This window comes from Orycteropus afer, unplaced genomic scaffold, assembly GCF_000298275.1.
Source record: "Orycteropus afer afer isolate SDZICR_OR568_19922 unplaced genomic scaffold, OryAfe1.0 scaffold00037, whole genome shotgun sequence".
In the NCBI taxonomy this organism is placed as follows: Eukaryota; Metazoa; Chordata; class Mammalia; order Tubulidentata; family Orycteropodidae; genus Orycteropus; species Orycteropus afer.
Window position 1 is genome coordinate 15,445,686 of NW_006921624.1, and position 16,953 is coordinate 15,462,638.

The following is a 16,953-nucleotide window of genomic DNA, read 5'->3' on the forward strand; positions in this document are numbered from 1 at the left end:
CTCTTCATACTCTATGATCATTTATTTATTGATGGCTAGAATATTTACTTACTTAAAAAAGATATTAAATACCTGTGTCATGAAATTACATTCTTAATAAGACATACTGTGTAAGAAAATAGCTCATGTGTGAAATGTGTCTGAAATGCATTTTTCCTCACAACTATCAAAACATACACTCAACACTAAAACAAAACCCCCCTGAAAAAGTTAAGGAAAGATGGGGTAGATTGAATGAGGAGCAGGGAAGGAAAGGCTTAGCTAGACTAATTACAGCACAGTGATTAACAATGGTTCAAGACAGAACCAACAAGTGTTGGTCAAAAAGATATCTTCAATAAATGGCTACAATTAAAAAGCAAACTCAGCCACTTTTGGTTCATTGCAGTGAGACCAAAAAATCTCTCTCACAGATTCATATAAATACTATACTCCAGCTCTTTTATTATTACTTTTTAAGCTATTCCGTGTGTTTTTGCAAGGCCCATCTACCTTATTACAATTTAATTTGGCTCTGCAACAACTATAAGAGGTAGGCATACAGCATGAAAAAGTTTCTCAGTTAGTACCTCACTGGGTTGGTGGGTTGTTCACTGAAGAATAACATTCACTTCAGACATGAAAACTGATAATCTTCTCGGCTTTTCTGAACCCCGGAACAAGGCTGCTGCCATCCCCTAAATGTTTTAAAAGCATGTACTCACAAATAAGAAACTTTTTCTACTGAAGGATACTGTCATAGTGTTTGTTGCAGGGCATCCATATATATGTAGGTATACATATACATATATATATAAATCTATACACACACATACACACACGCACACACACATATATATACATATATGTATGTATATATTTATTAAAAAAATAAACAGACAACAATAGCAAAACAAACCCAGGTTCCTAGAACCAGTCCTCTTGATTCTCTACTTCCACAAAATAAAGTGTACCATTTGGCGAAGTCTAGACATATGTTTTTGTTTGTATGTTTTTTGTTTTTTCTCTCACAGATGCAAGTGTCATGCAAAATAAATTAAAGAACAGTTACCAAAACATACATGTGATAAAACTATTGAAGGTAGATCTTTAAAAGCATTTATATAAACATAATTTATAATACTTCTCCTTTTTCCTTTATATACAGTCACAGAGCTGTGGTTATACATCTAGGATTTCCTCCGCTGTGCCTCCACAGCGCAACCTGTAGCGACCAGTTCTCCAGCTTATAGTAGGGTCCCATAATGCCGACAAGAAGATGTATATTGTCATGGATTCACGGATGAACCACGCTACAGCATAATCAAGTTTTGAAAAACACAGTGCACCACCCTAGGAATTAAAAAGGAAAAAAAAAATTAATCTACTGACCATCAGACTAAAGAGAAACTAGAACACACAATTTGCACTTTACTCTCTAGGTACGCTACACCAAATCAAGTCCATTTCATTAACTACCATGTCACAGCATGGAAGCTAATTGTGAGTAGAAGCAACCTTAACTGTTAACCCAAATTATTCTTAGTTTGAATACTCGGATTTACTAGTTTTTTGGCGCCTTCCTAAAAATTATTTTATAACCAATCAAAAGTTGCAAATCAAGTTAAGTTTTAGCTCAATACTACACTAGGGAAAGTAATGTTTAAACCTGGTATTAACCTTTCAATAGGAGGCTGAAGATTGGCTCCTATTTGATTATCTTCAACCCTTTCTAAATTAGTGTTAGTTCCACCAAATAACTGGCAGTTCCTTTCATGCTCAGACACATACCTGGACGCCCCTGAGTTGAATGTAGTCAAATATAAACCATGCCAGGCAATGACACATGAAAAATACCATAATATCCCATCTGAACACATGGTGGGCTGCCCATCCAATAATTAAACTGGCAACAAAGCATTCAGAAATTGGCTCACAAATTATTGTAGCAGGAAGCATGTTAATTCGTAATTTGGTCCACCTTAAAAAAAAAAAAAAAATTCCCTTTAAAGAATAGTCTAGTTTCAAAAGTTATCAGGATCCACCCCCCTAAAAAAATGATCAACTCTTTACACTATCATATAAAGCCTCCTATTTAAAGCATTTCCCACAAATCTATTTTCTATGACATGAAAGTCTATAAATTCATTTAAGTGGCCTACACTCTGATAAACAATAAAGCTTTTAAAAATTTACTCAAAGTGTAGAAAAGTTAGAAGATCCAGGTTAGTAATATAACAAAAATTCAATCCGAGTCTTAATAGCTCTTCTTTGAATGTTTTCAGTGTTACACGTCAAAGAAAATGTATTTAGAGATAACAGTTATTTTAATACAGGAGGTAAACTCTCTCTTCTGAATTAAACTAAACAAATATCTGACCTTGAGATTTTTATCTTACCAAGTTGGACCATGTAACAATTATGCCCCTCCTCCCTTTTAACAATGTACAAAAAGCAGATGACAGACAGTTCATGTACCTGATCATTCTGGATTGGAACTGAGAAATTGAGTATGAGCCAGAGTTTTGCATTGCAACTTGAGTGGACATTGCAAATCTCCAACCTCTGAAAATTAAGACAATTATAAAATGAGCTGTGACGATGAACAAACTTGCAAAATACTTGCAAGCATGACTGGTTATGAGTTTATTCATCCCTGTAAAATGTAAGCAATTGCTGGTGTTCAGAGTGAACCCAGTCCTCAGGTTTTCTTAAATTACTTACGGTCTCTTGCCCTTATGGATATTTTAGCAATTATGTTGGCCTATAACAGATTCATCTTAAGAGCTGGAAGGAACTACAACCCTCTTACTTATGGTTTAAGAAACTTAAAATGTACTGACTCTGAAAGTACAAAATGGAGAGTGTTCTATATTTAATGATTTAATCTCTGGTCATTACTAACCCCACCCCAACAAAAGGGTGTGTGTGTGTGTGTGTGTATGTATGTGAATACTCAACAAAAATGTAAACACAAAGTGGCATTATGTATCTCAGAAGAAACACTATGAAGCCATGAATTCATAAACACTATCATGAGAGAATTTTTTAAACATACTTTAATTTTTAAGCATATTTTTAGTAAATGGCCATACAAGGCAGTGATCCCTTAAAAATAAACAAGTATCATTTTGTGATAGAGAAATATTAAGTCAACCAAATGAATTAGTAAATGGTGTTGTTTTTTTTTTTTCAGCAAAGCATAAAATAATCTGAGAAATTTAAATTCTTGAAATTACTTCCTTTAAATGTTCACCTACTGGCTCATGACTGCACTGGTATTTTTAATTCTTCTAAAACACATAGAAATTTACAGGTCTAACTAAAGAAAATTCAAAATCACAGACATCCCTACCCAAACCCCTTGCCATCAAGTCAATTATGATTCATAGAGACCTTGTAGGACAGAGTAGACCTGCCCATAGGGTTTCCAAGTCTGTAAATCTTTATGGAAGTAGACTGCCTCATCTTTCTCCCGTGGAGTGATCGGTGGGTTCAAACTGCCAACCTTTTAGTTAGCAGCTGAGAGCTTAGCCACCAGGGCTCCTAATCATGGAGATGTACCTTTTTAATTACTTCAGACCATATCAATGTGAAGACTGTAGAAGACTCAGAGCATTTATTTGCTCCGTTACTATTCATCTATGAATAATTAATATGAAATACTCTATTAACCTACTCTGAATTCACTACTAAGATATAAAATAAAATAAAATAGTCCTTTACTCCATGGGTTTCACAATGAGAATAAACCAACAGAAGTTAGGTACGAAAAATCTATGACCTAATTTAATTTAGCCTTACCGGTCAGCTATCGCTTTGGCCATGAAGTAATCTTCAGCAATGTATTGGGCAAAAGCTATAAGCCCTCCTGCTTGATCTAATACATCCTTTCTCATTAAGCAAGACATTCCTGTCACACATTTGAAACCAGTTACATTGGCAGAGATATAGGACCTTGGGTGTGAAGTTCCAAAATACACCTGGCAAAAAAATACATATGTATAAAATTAGTATTTACATTACAAGTATGGTGTATATAAACCATTTTTGCTAGTGAATTATCTCTAAATGTGACTGAATGAATATCCTAACATACTGTCTAAATAAAAAGTGCTTGTACAATACATAGTGTTTACATGCAGCAGTCAGTCATTTCTTATTCGATTGACTAGTCTTATAGTTAGACCATTACAAAGAAATATGTATTCCTAGGAGGGAAAGGTATATTCTATTTGCAAATAAATAGTCTTGTCTAAAGCTGTAAGATTCAATTTGATTACAAAATAAGATTTTAAAAAATCACTCAATATTGACATATAAAATATTAAATATTTCATGTATCTTGACTTTCAGATGTTCATATATTTTATATATATATATGTATGTGTGTATATATATATATGTATATATACACATATATATATATATGAAGTAATATATGGCCTATCAACTTACATGATAGCTAATTCTTTTTATCCCTTAGTTCTCTTTCTTATATCGAGAAACTAGAAGCTTCCTGCCCCATAGTCAGTGAGCTTCTTTCCAATTATACCAATTTTATCTTTCAGTGTGTTTTTTATAAATAAGGCAGGTATTAACATTCTATTTCCCCTCCTACCGCTCCTTCCCTAGATATACTATGAAGACAGAGATATACAAGGTGCTAAATCAATGGCAGAAAAAGATGCTCATCAATCTTACTTATTAATCCTAAAAAACCAACACCAAACCCACTGTCATCAAGTCAATTCCAACTCATAGTGACCTTCTAGGACCGAGTAGAACTGTCCTATAGGGTTCCCAAGGCTGTAACTCTTTACTGAAGCCGACTGCCACATCTTTCTCCTGTGGAGCAGCTAGTGGGCTTGAACCGCTGACCTTCTGGTTAGCAACTGAGTGCTTTAACCCCTGTGCCGCCAGGGCTCAGTATTAGCCATAAAGCCCTATTTATTATTTACATCTTAGATGCACTGCCTTTTCTAATTAGCTTGAGTTAGAGAGTAGTCATCTTTCTCATGACAGGAATTACAAAGTGCATAGCCTGAAATAAGAATTTTAAGGGGTCATTAAGAAATGATTCTTACTATCTATCCTATGCCCAGACTCCAGTGAATCCCTGGTATGGAAATGAATCAAACCAAACTTCTGGGACCAAAAGTATGCATCTTAATTCTTCATGCAGTTATTAAGTGAGGTCTTAGGAACCAGGTGAGACTAAGGACTGGATTTCAGGCTCCCAGGCTTTCTTTACAGACTGCAGTAACACTTCTGGCCTATCTCCATCTATTCTAAGTGCAGCAGAGTGATCTCTAAGAATTAAAATTAAACTAAGAGAGTGGTTGTATTCCGGGAGATGTTTACCACCAGCATATATACCAATTTGGATATTTGTACAACCAAAGAAAGAATTTAGGATGTCTAATTTTAAAGCAGCTACCCAAAGCATATACGAGAGGCAGGACATATTTTTGTTTCTTTTAATAAACAAAAACTCTGGTATTTAAGACTCATGATTTCTTGCAGTAAGACAAATATACTACTAGGCATTAGTAAGAAAAAGCTCATGATTCAGATTGCCAAAGGTCAATGTACTTTTACCCCTCTTAGACCTGTGGCAATCATAAAACTGCAATTCAAAAGATTATGACTGCAAATTACTTAAGAGATTAAAACCACATAAAACAACTCTATATCTATATAAAGGTATATGTGGAGAAAGAAAGAGACACATTAAAATCATATATCCTTCCCTTATTAACATCAAAACAAGGTTTTCCCCCTAAATGTGTGACTGTACAGTAATGGTTAGGTCAATTATGGGGCATACTCAGGACAGACTATGACACAGCCCAGAAAAATTACTTTTATAAAAAAAGTAATGATATAGGAAAGGCTTATGAAGTAAGTGAAAATAAGATAAAACTTCTTTTTAGAGTACTAACTCAACTATGAGTTTAAAAAGACACATAGAAAAAAAGAATCTCAAATGTTCAAAATGCTTTCTAAAACAAGTTTTGAAAATAAATCTTCCTCTAAATGATGGAGCTCTGGGTAATTTTCTTTTTTGTTTTTTATACTTTTCCACAATTTATAGTTCCTTACAAACAAATTTCTTTTTTATGCTGAAGGAAAACAGAAAAATACGTTTCTCAGCTATTAGAAATCCTTAAAGGAAATCAAATGAATTTCATAATGACTTGTGTAAATGTTTCTTTCTCATTACAATTTTTTTTTTTGCATATATACAGTATTTGAAATACTTCATGATATTTAAACAGGGTTCTTTTCAGACTGAACCTCTGAAAGAATATATGACATACACTTTCAAGCAGTCAACAGTCTAGAACTGAACTCCAGAAGTGAAAGTGAGACCCCTAAGAAATAATAATGTACTGTGTTCAGCTGGAAATAAGATTGCAGGATACTTCCTCTGTACATCCATTCACTGCCAGTGTGCAGTCAGTTCAGGAGTGAGTGATTCCAGGGGGTCCAAGAATTTCCTCCCTAATGAAAACAGCTATTCTCAACTTGAAGATTCTAGTACACAGTAGCTTCCCAAAGAGACTTTATAGAATTTAACTTCAGGTAGCTAATCCTAACTTTTAGGCTTAGAATAGTCTCAAACTTCTTGGAGATCAGGGATCTGGTAACATATCACTTATGACCACCACACTTACCTGTTCTAATGTGGCAGCAAAGCCCTGTCTGTCTGCTACATAAGGCAGCCCATGAACCAAGCCTACTTTCTCCGTCATTTGATTAACCATGTCTGTAAGAGTGTCTGGAATTACTACAATTAAAAAAAAAGTGGGGAGGGAGAAACAAATTTTAGTAAAATTCCTACTAGCATAAAATATACTTTATGAGTTATTAAATTCTTCTCAATATTTGGATGTAACAAAATGAATCTTAAATCACCTTTCTGAGCAGAATACAAAATTGCAGAAAGGTAAAATTTGTGGTTCTTTTAATTTACTAATTTACTCTACACATTTCATCTCAGTCTATACCTAATATGTACTGAGGCAGGGGATACTTTGAAACCACGCCCCCCCCCCCTTCTGAACCTCTGCACTGACGTAACAGACAACGTGTCCCAGTGGAAAAGGCAGAGGAGCAAAAGTCAAAGGACCTCACATCTTGTGCTGGCCCCTCTAGTCTCAAACCATAGAAACTGACTCCCCACTGCTTCAGTCAGTATAACATGTAATCTATGGCAGAGACCTGCTGACCAAAATGTGATGAGACTGTATTTGACAAAGAGTTGTCCAGAGAAAGCATAACAAATAGATGACAGCAATAAGTTAAGGCTGCAAAAGTGGAGAATGAGCATAATCTCTAACCATGGATGACAGATGTGTAATGGTCCTGATTAGTTAACAGGAGGGCTACACTTGTATTACTTTTCAAATTTGCATTTTAAACTAATATAAAAATATCAGTCATTATCCTATCTTGAAATAAAGATTTCAGAACATTTTACATTTATAAGTATTTAAGAACTAAATCTATTCTATACAACAAAGTACATTTGGACCTCAAGTATTTAAAAATCATCTTTTAGGGCAGTCGTGCTCAGCTTGGGGTAACTTTGTCCCCATCCCATCCCCGGGAATATTCTGTGATGTCTGGAGACATTTTGGTTGTCAAGACTGGGGTGGGGAAGTGCTGCTAGCATAGAGTGGAGTAGAGGATGCTGCTAAGCCTCCTACAAAGCACAGGGCAGCCTCACAACAAAAAATTATGCAGCCCAAAATGTCAAGAGTGCTGAGGGTGGGAAACGTTACTCTATGGTTAAGAATGACACGTTCAGAATATAAGAGGTTTACAGAACACTGAAATCAATATTTTGTTGTTAAGTGCCATCGAGTCATTTCCGACTCATAGCGACCCCATGCACAGCAGAACAAGCGATATCATAGCTGTTGTCAGATGGATCTTGGCTCAAGGCAAAGAAATCAATATAAGGACACATTAATATGTGTAAGTATGTATATTTAAAAATTTAATGCAAATGATAAGTAAAATAACCAAGTATATATTCTAACAAATGTATATAAATCAAAAAACCAAACTCACTGCCATCAAGTCGGTTCCGACTCACAGCGACCCCTTCCTTGGGTTTCCAAGCTGATATTTCTATGGAAGTAGATTGCCCAACCTTCCTTCCGAGGAGCGGCTAGTGGGTTTGAACCGCCAGCCTTCAGTTAGCAATCAAATGCTTTAGGCACTATACCACCAGAGCTCCTAATAAATGTGTAATTCTAGTAAAATATGCACCTATTGACTGCCATCTCTTTGTGTAAGATAGTGTATTATTTGAGCCACAAACAGATTAAAGTAAAAAGTAAGAGTCTCACAAACAAGAGAAAAGTTTACACACACGAGAGAACTTGTACATTGCATAATGGAAAATAATATATACTTTTTAATTGGCTGGAATTTTCTCCTCAAAGTGAAAACATGTTTTAAACATGTAACATCCTAGATTGGGATTGAAAAATCAAAATCTTTGGATAAGATTTTTCAGATTGCTTTTGGCATTTTTTCAATGAAAAGCTTTATAAAACAAGTAAGAAAAACTCACCTCTTATTCCACTATCACAAATCCATATAAGATCATACTTTGCAACTTCATATCCTGGCATTAAATTATTAATTTTAGGGTTAATGCCAACCTTTTTACCACCTAAAAATATAAAGTTACAGAAGTGAAAGATGTAAGTAACATTAAAGATATTTTCTATTATACAGATACAAGGTAGGAAGACATGAAACATAGTTGCACATTTTAATAATTAAACTAACACACTTTCATGTTACATTCTTCTTTACATTCCCTACTATTCATAATAAGTATTTAAAAGTTGTCCTTTTTCAAAAGGAGAATTATGTGTTTACCTTTAACTTATCTTGCCTTAATAGGTAGTAAATATGAATCAGTATTTAATGCCAAATATATGTCTTCAAGTCTTCAGAAAAAGCCTGTAGGCTTTTAGAAAAATATTCTTTTGTAACATAGTAAAACTGAATCTCTCACTAACTCTCCATCATAGTCAATAAGAAGATAGAAAAAGGCTACACACTGAAATTATTAAAGAAACAAAAATGGCAGGTTCTCATATCTCATTGATAGGTGTAACATATTTTAGGTAATTTTTTCATTGTCACTGAATCCCAAACAAATATGGAAAAAAAAACAAACTTTATTTTTATAACTCAAGTTTTTCAAAAGGATGTAAATACCTTTCACTACACTGATAATCTTAAAACTAACATGCTAATAACTTCACTGGGTGGCCAGCATCTTAATCCACAGTTTAATGCAGAGACAATTACTGATACTTATTATTAAAGCAAAGGTTAATGCAGAACGTGTTACTTACCTATGAACAATCGAGCATCCACATTAGGGTATTTTCCAAGAAGTTTCTTACATACATCAATGGCTGGATCATCATGATCTTGTACACAAAGGAGTACTTCATACTAGTCAAAGAACATATTTCATGTCAATTAACCTCTTTCAAAAAAAATAAGCATTTATCAATTAGCCTCTACTGACTGATTAAAAAGCACTAGAAAAGCAAGCAATTGTACATGTGAAGTTTAAGAGTGTATTCACAACGAATGCAAACACTTATGATAACAAGTGTCACTTTAATTGAGAGCAATTTCTCCAGAACAGAGGCCTGTGTGCAAGCAGAGGAAACTGGCAGCACTCAGCGCTGAAGTCCTGCCATTGCCACACAGGCGCGGCCGAGTCATTCAACTGGCTCTCCAGCCTCTCTGGGCCTTCCTCCCTGATGAGGGACCACTGCAAGCTCACCAGGGCCCCCAGCAGTGCCATCAGCAACCCAGCAAGCTAAAGAAACAGAGCCCCCACCGGCCGGAAGGCTTTATCCGAACTCTGTATCTCGGAATCCGAGTTTAGTATTACTTAGAGGACTTTGCTGAAGTCTTTACAGGAAAATGACAAACTGAGATTAGATTTTGTTGTGGCATAATAACTCCTTTTTAAATAAAATCGTACTTGACTGGATTCAAAATGATGTACCATCCCAAAAAGCATGCTTAGCCTTGTAATTACAGAAACACCCAGGATTTCACTCAGCCCCGTCAGTGCTATATTTAGTCTTTGATAGTAAATCAAGGAAGTTATTTCTTAGCACTTGACTGGCTGTGTCAAAATTACCCTGGGCCATTTATTACAAATAAAGAATATGGAGGAACTCTGATGGCGTAGTGCCTAAGGCACTTGACTGCTAACCAGAAGGCTGGCGGTTCAAACCCACCAGCCACTCCTCGGAAGGAAGGTTGGACAATCTACTTCCGTAGTGATACTGCCTCGGCAACCCAAGGAGGGGTTGCTATGAGTCGGATCCAACTTGACGGCAGTGAGTTAGAGAACGCAGGGTTCCATTCTTAGACTTCTGAATCAGAATCTCTGGAGTCATTCTGACATGTAGCTAGGTTCGTAAAATCTTGAGCTAAATCTTTAAGGTTCTTATTTAGTGAATTACTAATTTATTTTTTATTTAAGTATTTGCTTTCACATACAAGGATGCCAGTGTTGGGCAATCTACTTTCGTAGTGATACCGCCTTGGAAACTCAAAGAGGCGACGGTCGCTATGACTCGGGTCCAACTTGACGGCACATAACAACAACAACAGCAAGCTAACTCATGCAATGGAAAGAGGGGAAGGTCTATTTTATTTATGTCTATTGATAAGCATATTCCAGTAAAAAGTAAAACTATAATGCTTTTAATGCCACTGAACACAATAATAAATCACTATTTTCCTAATATTTATTATATTAGCAAAAACTGGCAAGTAAGAGAGAAATTTGTGGTTGAGCACAAAAGGTCCAGAACTAAGTTCAATGAAGAAGGTAGTAAGATTTTTTTTTTTCAAGTGAAAAGACAATTTTCAATAATTAAAAAGAAAAACTGTATGTATTTTTCTTATACTTTCTACTTACTGTCATTATTATGGACTATATCCAATAATTGCCTTTAACAGTAACTGACCAGAATTACCACTCACTGTCGGAAGGAAGATGGGGCAATCTACTTCCACAGTGATACTGCCTCGGAAACCCAAGGAAGGGTTGCTATGAGTCAGGTCTGACTCGACAGCATATAAAAACAACAACAACAACAACAACCGGATCTCTGGTAGCATAGTGCTTAAAGCATCTGACTGCTAACCAGAAAGAAGGCTGGCAGTTCAAACCCACCAGCCACTCTTCAGAAGGAAGATTGGCCAATCTATTTCTGCAGAGATACCGCCTCAGAAACCAAAGGAGGTGTCACTATGAGTTAAATTGGCAGGGCAGTGAGTTTGTTTGTTTGTTTGTTAGAGGTATTAAGACCAAGTGCAGTTATCTCCTCTCCATAGAGGAGATATAATCTGAGAATGGGAAGGGCACCAGTCCCAGCACACCCTTGCAATCTCTTTCAACACCTTCTCCCATCTTGACTCTCAAAACTCAAAGGCAGTGACCTTAACAGTAGAGATTAGACAGGTTAAGTGACTTTCCAAAGGGTAACAGTAACAATGAGCTCTCCTACCGTAGTAAGATGCTGAGCCAGGCTTGCTCTAAAGAATTCCTTGTTCTTCTAAAAGCATACAGTAGTTCCTGTATTATTATTATTTTTTTATAACTTATGCTGTTTTGCAGGTATGCAGAAATATAGTAAAGGGAAGTATTTAAAAGCAACGCAATTTCATAAAAAAAATAATAAAAGAGCTAATTCTAGCTTTTTTTCCTCAAGCAAGAGAAAACTTTGTAAACTACACTACCAGAAATATAGTCAATGGGAGGACAAAGGCCATACTGGGTTATATAAAAAATATTTGAGAAATATATGGTGTTTTATACTTATTAAAAGCATAAGCAAGGAAGACATTAAAAACAAAACAAAACAAAAAAAAAAACCCTGCCATCAAGTCAATTGTGACTCACAGTAACCCTACAGGACAGAGTAGAACTGTCCCACAGGGTTTCTAAGGCTATAAATCTTAATGGAAGCAGTATGCCTCTTCTGTCTCTTGTAGAGAGCCTGGTGAGTTTGAACCACCAACCTTTGAGTTAGCAGCCCAATACTTAACCACTATGCCATGAGAGCCTTTATTCAAATGCAAGGTTTAAAGTTTTCATTTTTATTGATTAAACCTCTTAAACTTAATTTCAAATTAAAAACAAGTATCTTCTGATTAGAGCGCTAATGAAAATTCACATTACCTAAAAATTGGTAACAACTGTTAAACATATACCTTCTGCTTATCTGTTTGTGATCACTGAAAATTATACCCAGCTGGAGGAGCATCCCACGAGTTTGCTAACGTACCATAAAACTTGCAAAAGCTGGAACTATGTAAGGCAGAAACCTATCAGAGAAGGAAAACTCAGATATATTCCACTGAAATGAATGACAGAAAAGTGGTAAGACTGCACTCTGTCAAAGGTGGAAAACTTGCAAAATCTGAAAAAATGAGACCATTGCCAGCAAGTGCCGGCTCCCATGGGTTTCACTGTCCTGTATTAGATTTTACCAGGAATCTTCACTTTGGCTGATCATCACCTTTGCCTGTTCACAGTTTGATCAACTATTTCATTTACTAGGAATCTCTTTATTAGCATACTTACTCACTCCAACTACACTGCAACCAGCAAAATATGTTAGTAAGTCAGGCCTTTAACATAATTCTTCAGACATGTTTCACACTGTGTAAAAGATTAGGCACATGTGTATGTATGCGTATGTTCAAAAACACAGTGTATATTTAAAAATGCTACACTTTTAAAATAGTTCAAGAAAATCTTAATAAATCTGGAAGGGACACGAGCTATACTAAATTCTCCTTCTAAATGGGTGAGGTAGAAATATATGAGATCTACGAGGAAACCTCAAAAGTAGTGTTGGTGGAAGGCTGACCTCCATCACATTGTTAGTAAGGTTGCCACACAAACAGCTGAACCATCTAATTTTCTTTTCAAAAGGTGAAACGTCTCAAAGACTGAGAACAAGAGAGATTATTAAAAACTCACCAACTGCGAACACTCAGCCCTTTGATATTTAAGAACTGGGTATCTAAAACTGCAATAATTATGAATATTACTCTTTTGCCTTTATGAATAAATTTAGATGTAGAAGTAACAGATTTAGATGTTTAATATTAGAAAACTCTCCTCACTGATTCAGCCTTACAGATACTAGGAGGGTAAACTTAGTAGTGTAGTAAGATAAAATATCCTCTTAAAATAGAAAAAATATTTCTCTATATAATTATATTGCACAATGAGTATCTTAACTTATTTACAAATAACTACCATACATGCTTACAAACAAGTTTTATGACAGAATTTTGATTACAGTAGAATATAAGTTCTATGTAAGAACACAACAATGGACTTAGACTCCGAATGGCTAGATCATCCCTAGCACAGAACACATGATTAGTAGATGTTAAACCCAATGCATTTGTCCTGGCTACCTTTTGAGTAATAATGTCTATGAGCTGTTTTGTAAGAAAAATGCTCTGAATTCAATTTTTGAAAAATAACACTGAATACTTGTGATCTAGTCTCAAGTATTTGACAAATTATAGTTTTTTAAAATTTATTTGGTAAATTCCTAATCTGTTGGACTTTAACAGTTTTACTCCATGTATTAACCACATGTGTGCTTGATCTTTCAATTGGTCCTATTTTCAGGCTCCTTTAATTTGTTTGAGGACTATTCATTCAGTTAGAAAACAAGTCCTCTTGAGGACAGTTAATACTCCTGAAAATGAGGAACCCAACACATGGTACTGGACTTGAAACATTTAAAACCAATTACACACTGGGGGAAAAAAATCATAATGATCATAACCTCTCCCTATCAATAACTCTGATCATTAATGTTGAAAGTTATTCATAACAACCACAATTTACTGAAATGGAGTCATTAAGCCACCTTAGAAGTGGATTACTGAATCTTCCTCCTACTACTGACGACTCTCAAATGCCTTCTTCAACTGTGATAATGAATGACTACTCAATTTTAAAGAAAATGAACCATATTACTTTTTCATTCTTATATTTTCCCAAGGAATAAGTATCAACACAAAGGTAGATTTGTAAGATATTTTAAAAGCATAGAAACTTTTAGGATCGGTAATACAGCAGTCACCTCACCAAACTGTATACCTAGAAATTCAGAATAAGTACCAGCAGTAAATCATCTTGCATATGTCCAAAATTAAACAAAATTTTAAAACATCAACATATGTCCTATTTTTTTAAAAAAATGGTCTATAATGTTCCAAATCAAATCTTAATGTTATGTCCAGAATGAAAACTTCCAATTCCTTTGCAAAACGATGCTCATGTTCAAGAAAAAGTAATATTACAGGGTGCTATTTGTGTCTAAGGAGCTCTGGTAGCATAGTGCCTAACGCACTCAACTGCTAACCAGAAGGCTGGCGGTTCAAACCCACCAGCCACTCCTCGGAAGGAAGGTTGGGCAATCTACTTCCATAGTGATACTGTCTTGGAAACCCAAGGAGGGGTTGCTATGAGTCGGGTCTGACTCAATGGCACATAACAATAACAACATTTGTGTCTAAGGAGCTCTGTTGGTGCAGTGGGTAAGCACTTGGCTGCCAACCAGAAAGTCCTAGGTTCAAATTCATCTGCTGCTCCATGGCAGAAAGATGAGGCAGTCTGCTTCTATAAAGATTATAGTCTTAGAAACCCTATGGGGCAGTTCTACTCTGTCCTTTAGGGTCACTGTGAGTTGGAATCAACTCAGTGGCAAAGAGTTTTTATTTTGTGACCACAGGCCTCCTTGGTGACACAAATGACTAATTTGCTCACACTCAGATTTGTGTGATTTCAGTAGTGTGACTTGAGTCTTTTGTGGAATATTTGACATTTGTTTGGTCTTTTTAAAAGCAAATGCTACAGATAGTAGACACAAGTTAATTCTCGTGATAGGAAAGGCAAAAAGGGACGTCAGCACAACTTGACCAGGGTTAATGAAGACACTGAGAAGTGTGCAAAAGAAAGGACAACTATGGTAAATATACAATTGTGTAACAACAGTAACAACCAAAAACCATGTGAGTAGTCATATAGGTAGATATGTATGCTATATGAGTGTCAGAAGGTATATGGGGATACACACATATGCATATATAGGTATATTTCTGGGCATATGTATATACCTGTTTATATGTGCTACATATCATCATATACATTCATATTTACAACAAAGCAAATATGGAGCACAGTTATGGATACTTCCTAGACATATCCAAATACCATGTAGGATGATTAACTAGGTTTGAAGACATAGCACCATAATCTCATGGAACAAATGTACTACATCCTAGTTTGGTAAGTAGTGTCTAAAGTCTTAAAAGCTTGTGAGCGGCCATTTAAGACAAAACTATTGGTCTTTTCCCATCTGGAACAAAGGAAACTGAAGACTCAGGGAAGAAATTAGTCCAAAGAACTAATGGGCCATGCAAACCACAGCTTTTTCTAGCCTGATACTAGAACTAGACGGTGCTTGGCTACCAACACTGACCGTTCTGATCGGGGCACAATAGAAGATCCCGGTTAGAAAGGGAGAAGAACGTAGAACAAAAGTCAAGTTCATAAAAAAAGACCAGATTTACTGAACTGATAGAGACTAGAGGAACCCCTGACACGACTCCCCTCCGATACTCTTTTAATCTGAAATTGAAGCTGCTCCCAGAAGTCACCTTTCAGGCAAACAAGCTGTCTTATAAAATAAACAATAACACCCATGAGGAATGTGCTGCTTTAAACAATCAACTACATGAAACCAAATGGGCAACATTTGCCCAAAAGCAAAGATGAGAAGGCAGGCGGGGTAGGGAAACTGGATGGATGTGGCACACAGAGTGAAAACAGTGAGAATGCCGACACATCACAGGGACTGTAAGCAACGTCACGGAACAATGTGTGTATCAATTGTTGAGTGGGAATCCAATTTGCTTTGTAAATTTTCACCTAAAACACAATATTCAAAACAAAAAGGAAATAAAATGCCATGACATAAAAAAAATTTTCCTTCAGATTGGATATCCTTTGCACTTTCTTTTTTTTGGCTTTCCAAGTTTTCTATTTACATAACTAACAATACTTTGTAATCAAAAAATAAAGCCATGAATTAAAAATAATTTTCAAATAGCTTTCTACTCAACCTATTTAAATGTCTCAATGACAGAGCTTAAATGAACTAAGTGAAAAATACAGCCCTTAAGATAATCCTGAACTGTAGCAAAAAAAAAAAAAAAATTCAGAAGAAGAAGAAACAATTATTGATTCATCCAAAATGTTCATAATTAATGGGAATATATGTTTTTAGGGTTATTTAAAAATTTCCTTCCTACAACTAAAATTCACACTAACTTCCTCAACCATTTAAATACTGTGACGACCAACTCATAAGAGCTACAACATAAATATTCCACAACTAAGTTTACATTTACAGAATGGTTCAGTGGGACAGAAGAGAGACTAGAATAATAGTCACAAAAGTGAAATGTGAGATTAAGTGCCACAAAGATAAATGCATATTATTCTAAGCTATGCCCAGAGACTCACTCATAATCAATGAAAATATGCTTTCATTCATATAAATAAATTCTCCTTTGCATTTATACATACTGGAGGGAGAGGCTAGAAAACGCTTCTGTTTTTCTTACTCCAAGAGCTTAATTCAAAAGTGATTTTATTTATATCATTCTTTCTGAAAATGTGGCAAAAAGGCCACATTTTGAATTTTCAGTTTGAAAAATGAAGCATACTAAATTATATCTTTTTATTTTGAAAAGATGACATATTTAATTTATTGAATAAATAACATGCATACGATTTAACTTTCTAAAATTATTTCTATATCTATATCTATCTATATATATATATACACATACGTTGTTGTTGCT

General features: G+C 35.3%; 1 protein-coding gene across 1 annotated transcript in view; it reads right to left on the reverse strand.

Annotated features, from left to right (window-relative positions):
* Positions 1–1,161: 1,161 nt before the first annotated feature.
* The window catches only part of UGCG (UDP-glucose ceramide glucosyltransferase), a 42,136-nt gene continuing 26,344 nt past the window's right edge, over positions 1,162–16,953 (reverse strand). Inside the window, exons 3-9 of the mRNA XM_007936715.2 lie at positions 9,369–9,471; positions 8,570–8,671; positions 6,660–6,772; positions 3,784–3,962; positions 2,458–2,544; positions 1,771–1,960; positions 1,162–1,332 (exon numbers count right to left, since the gene is read on the reverse strand). Of these exons, the coding sequence (XP_007934906.1) occupies positions 1,162–1,332; positions 1,771–1,960; positions 2,458–2,544; positions 3,784–3,962; positions 6,660–6,772; positions 8,570–8,671; positions 9,369–9,471 (945 nt within the window). The remainder of the gene's footprint in view (positions 1,333–1,770; positions 1,961–2,457; positions 2,545–3,783; positions 3,963–6,659; positions 6,773–8,569; positions 8,672–9,368; positions 9,472–16,953) is intronic.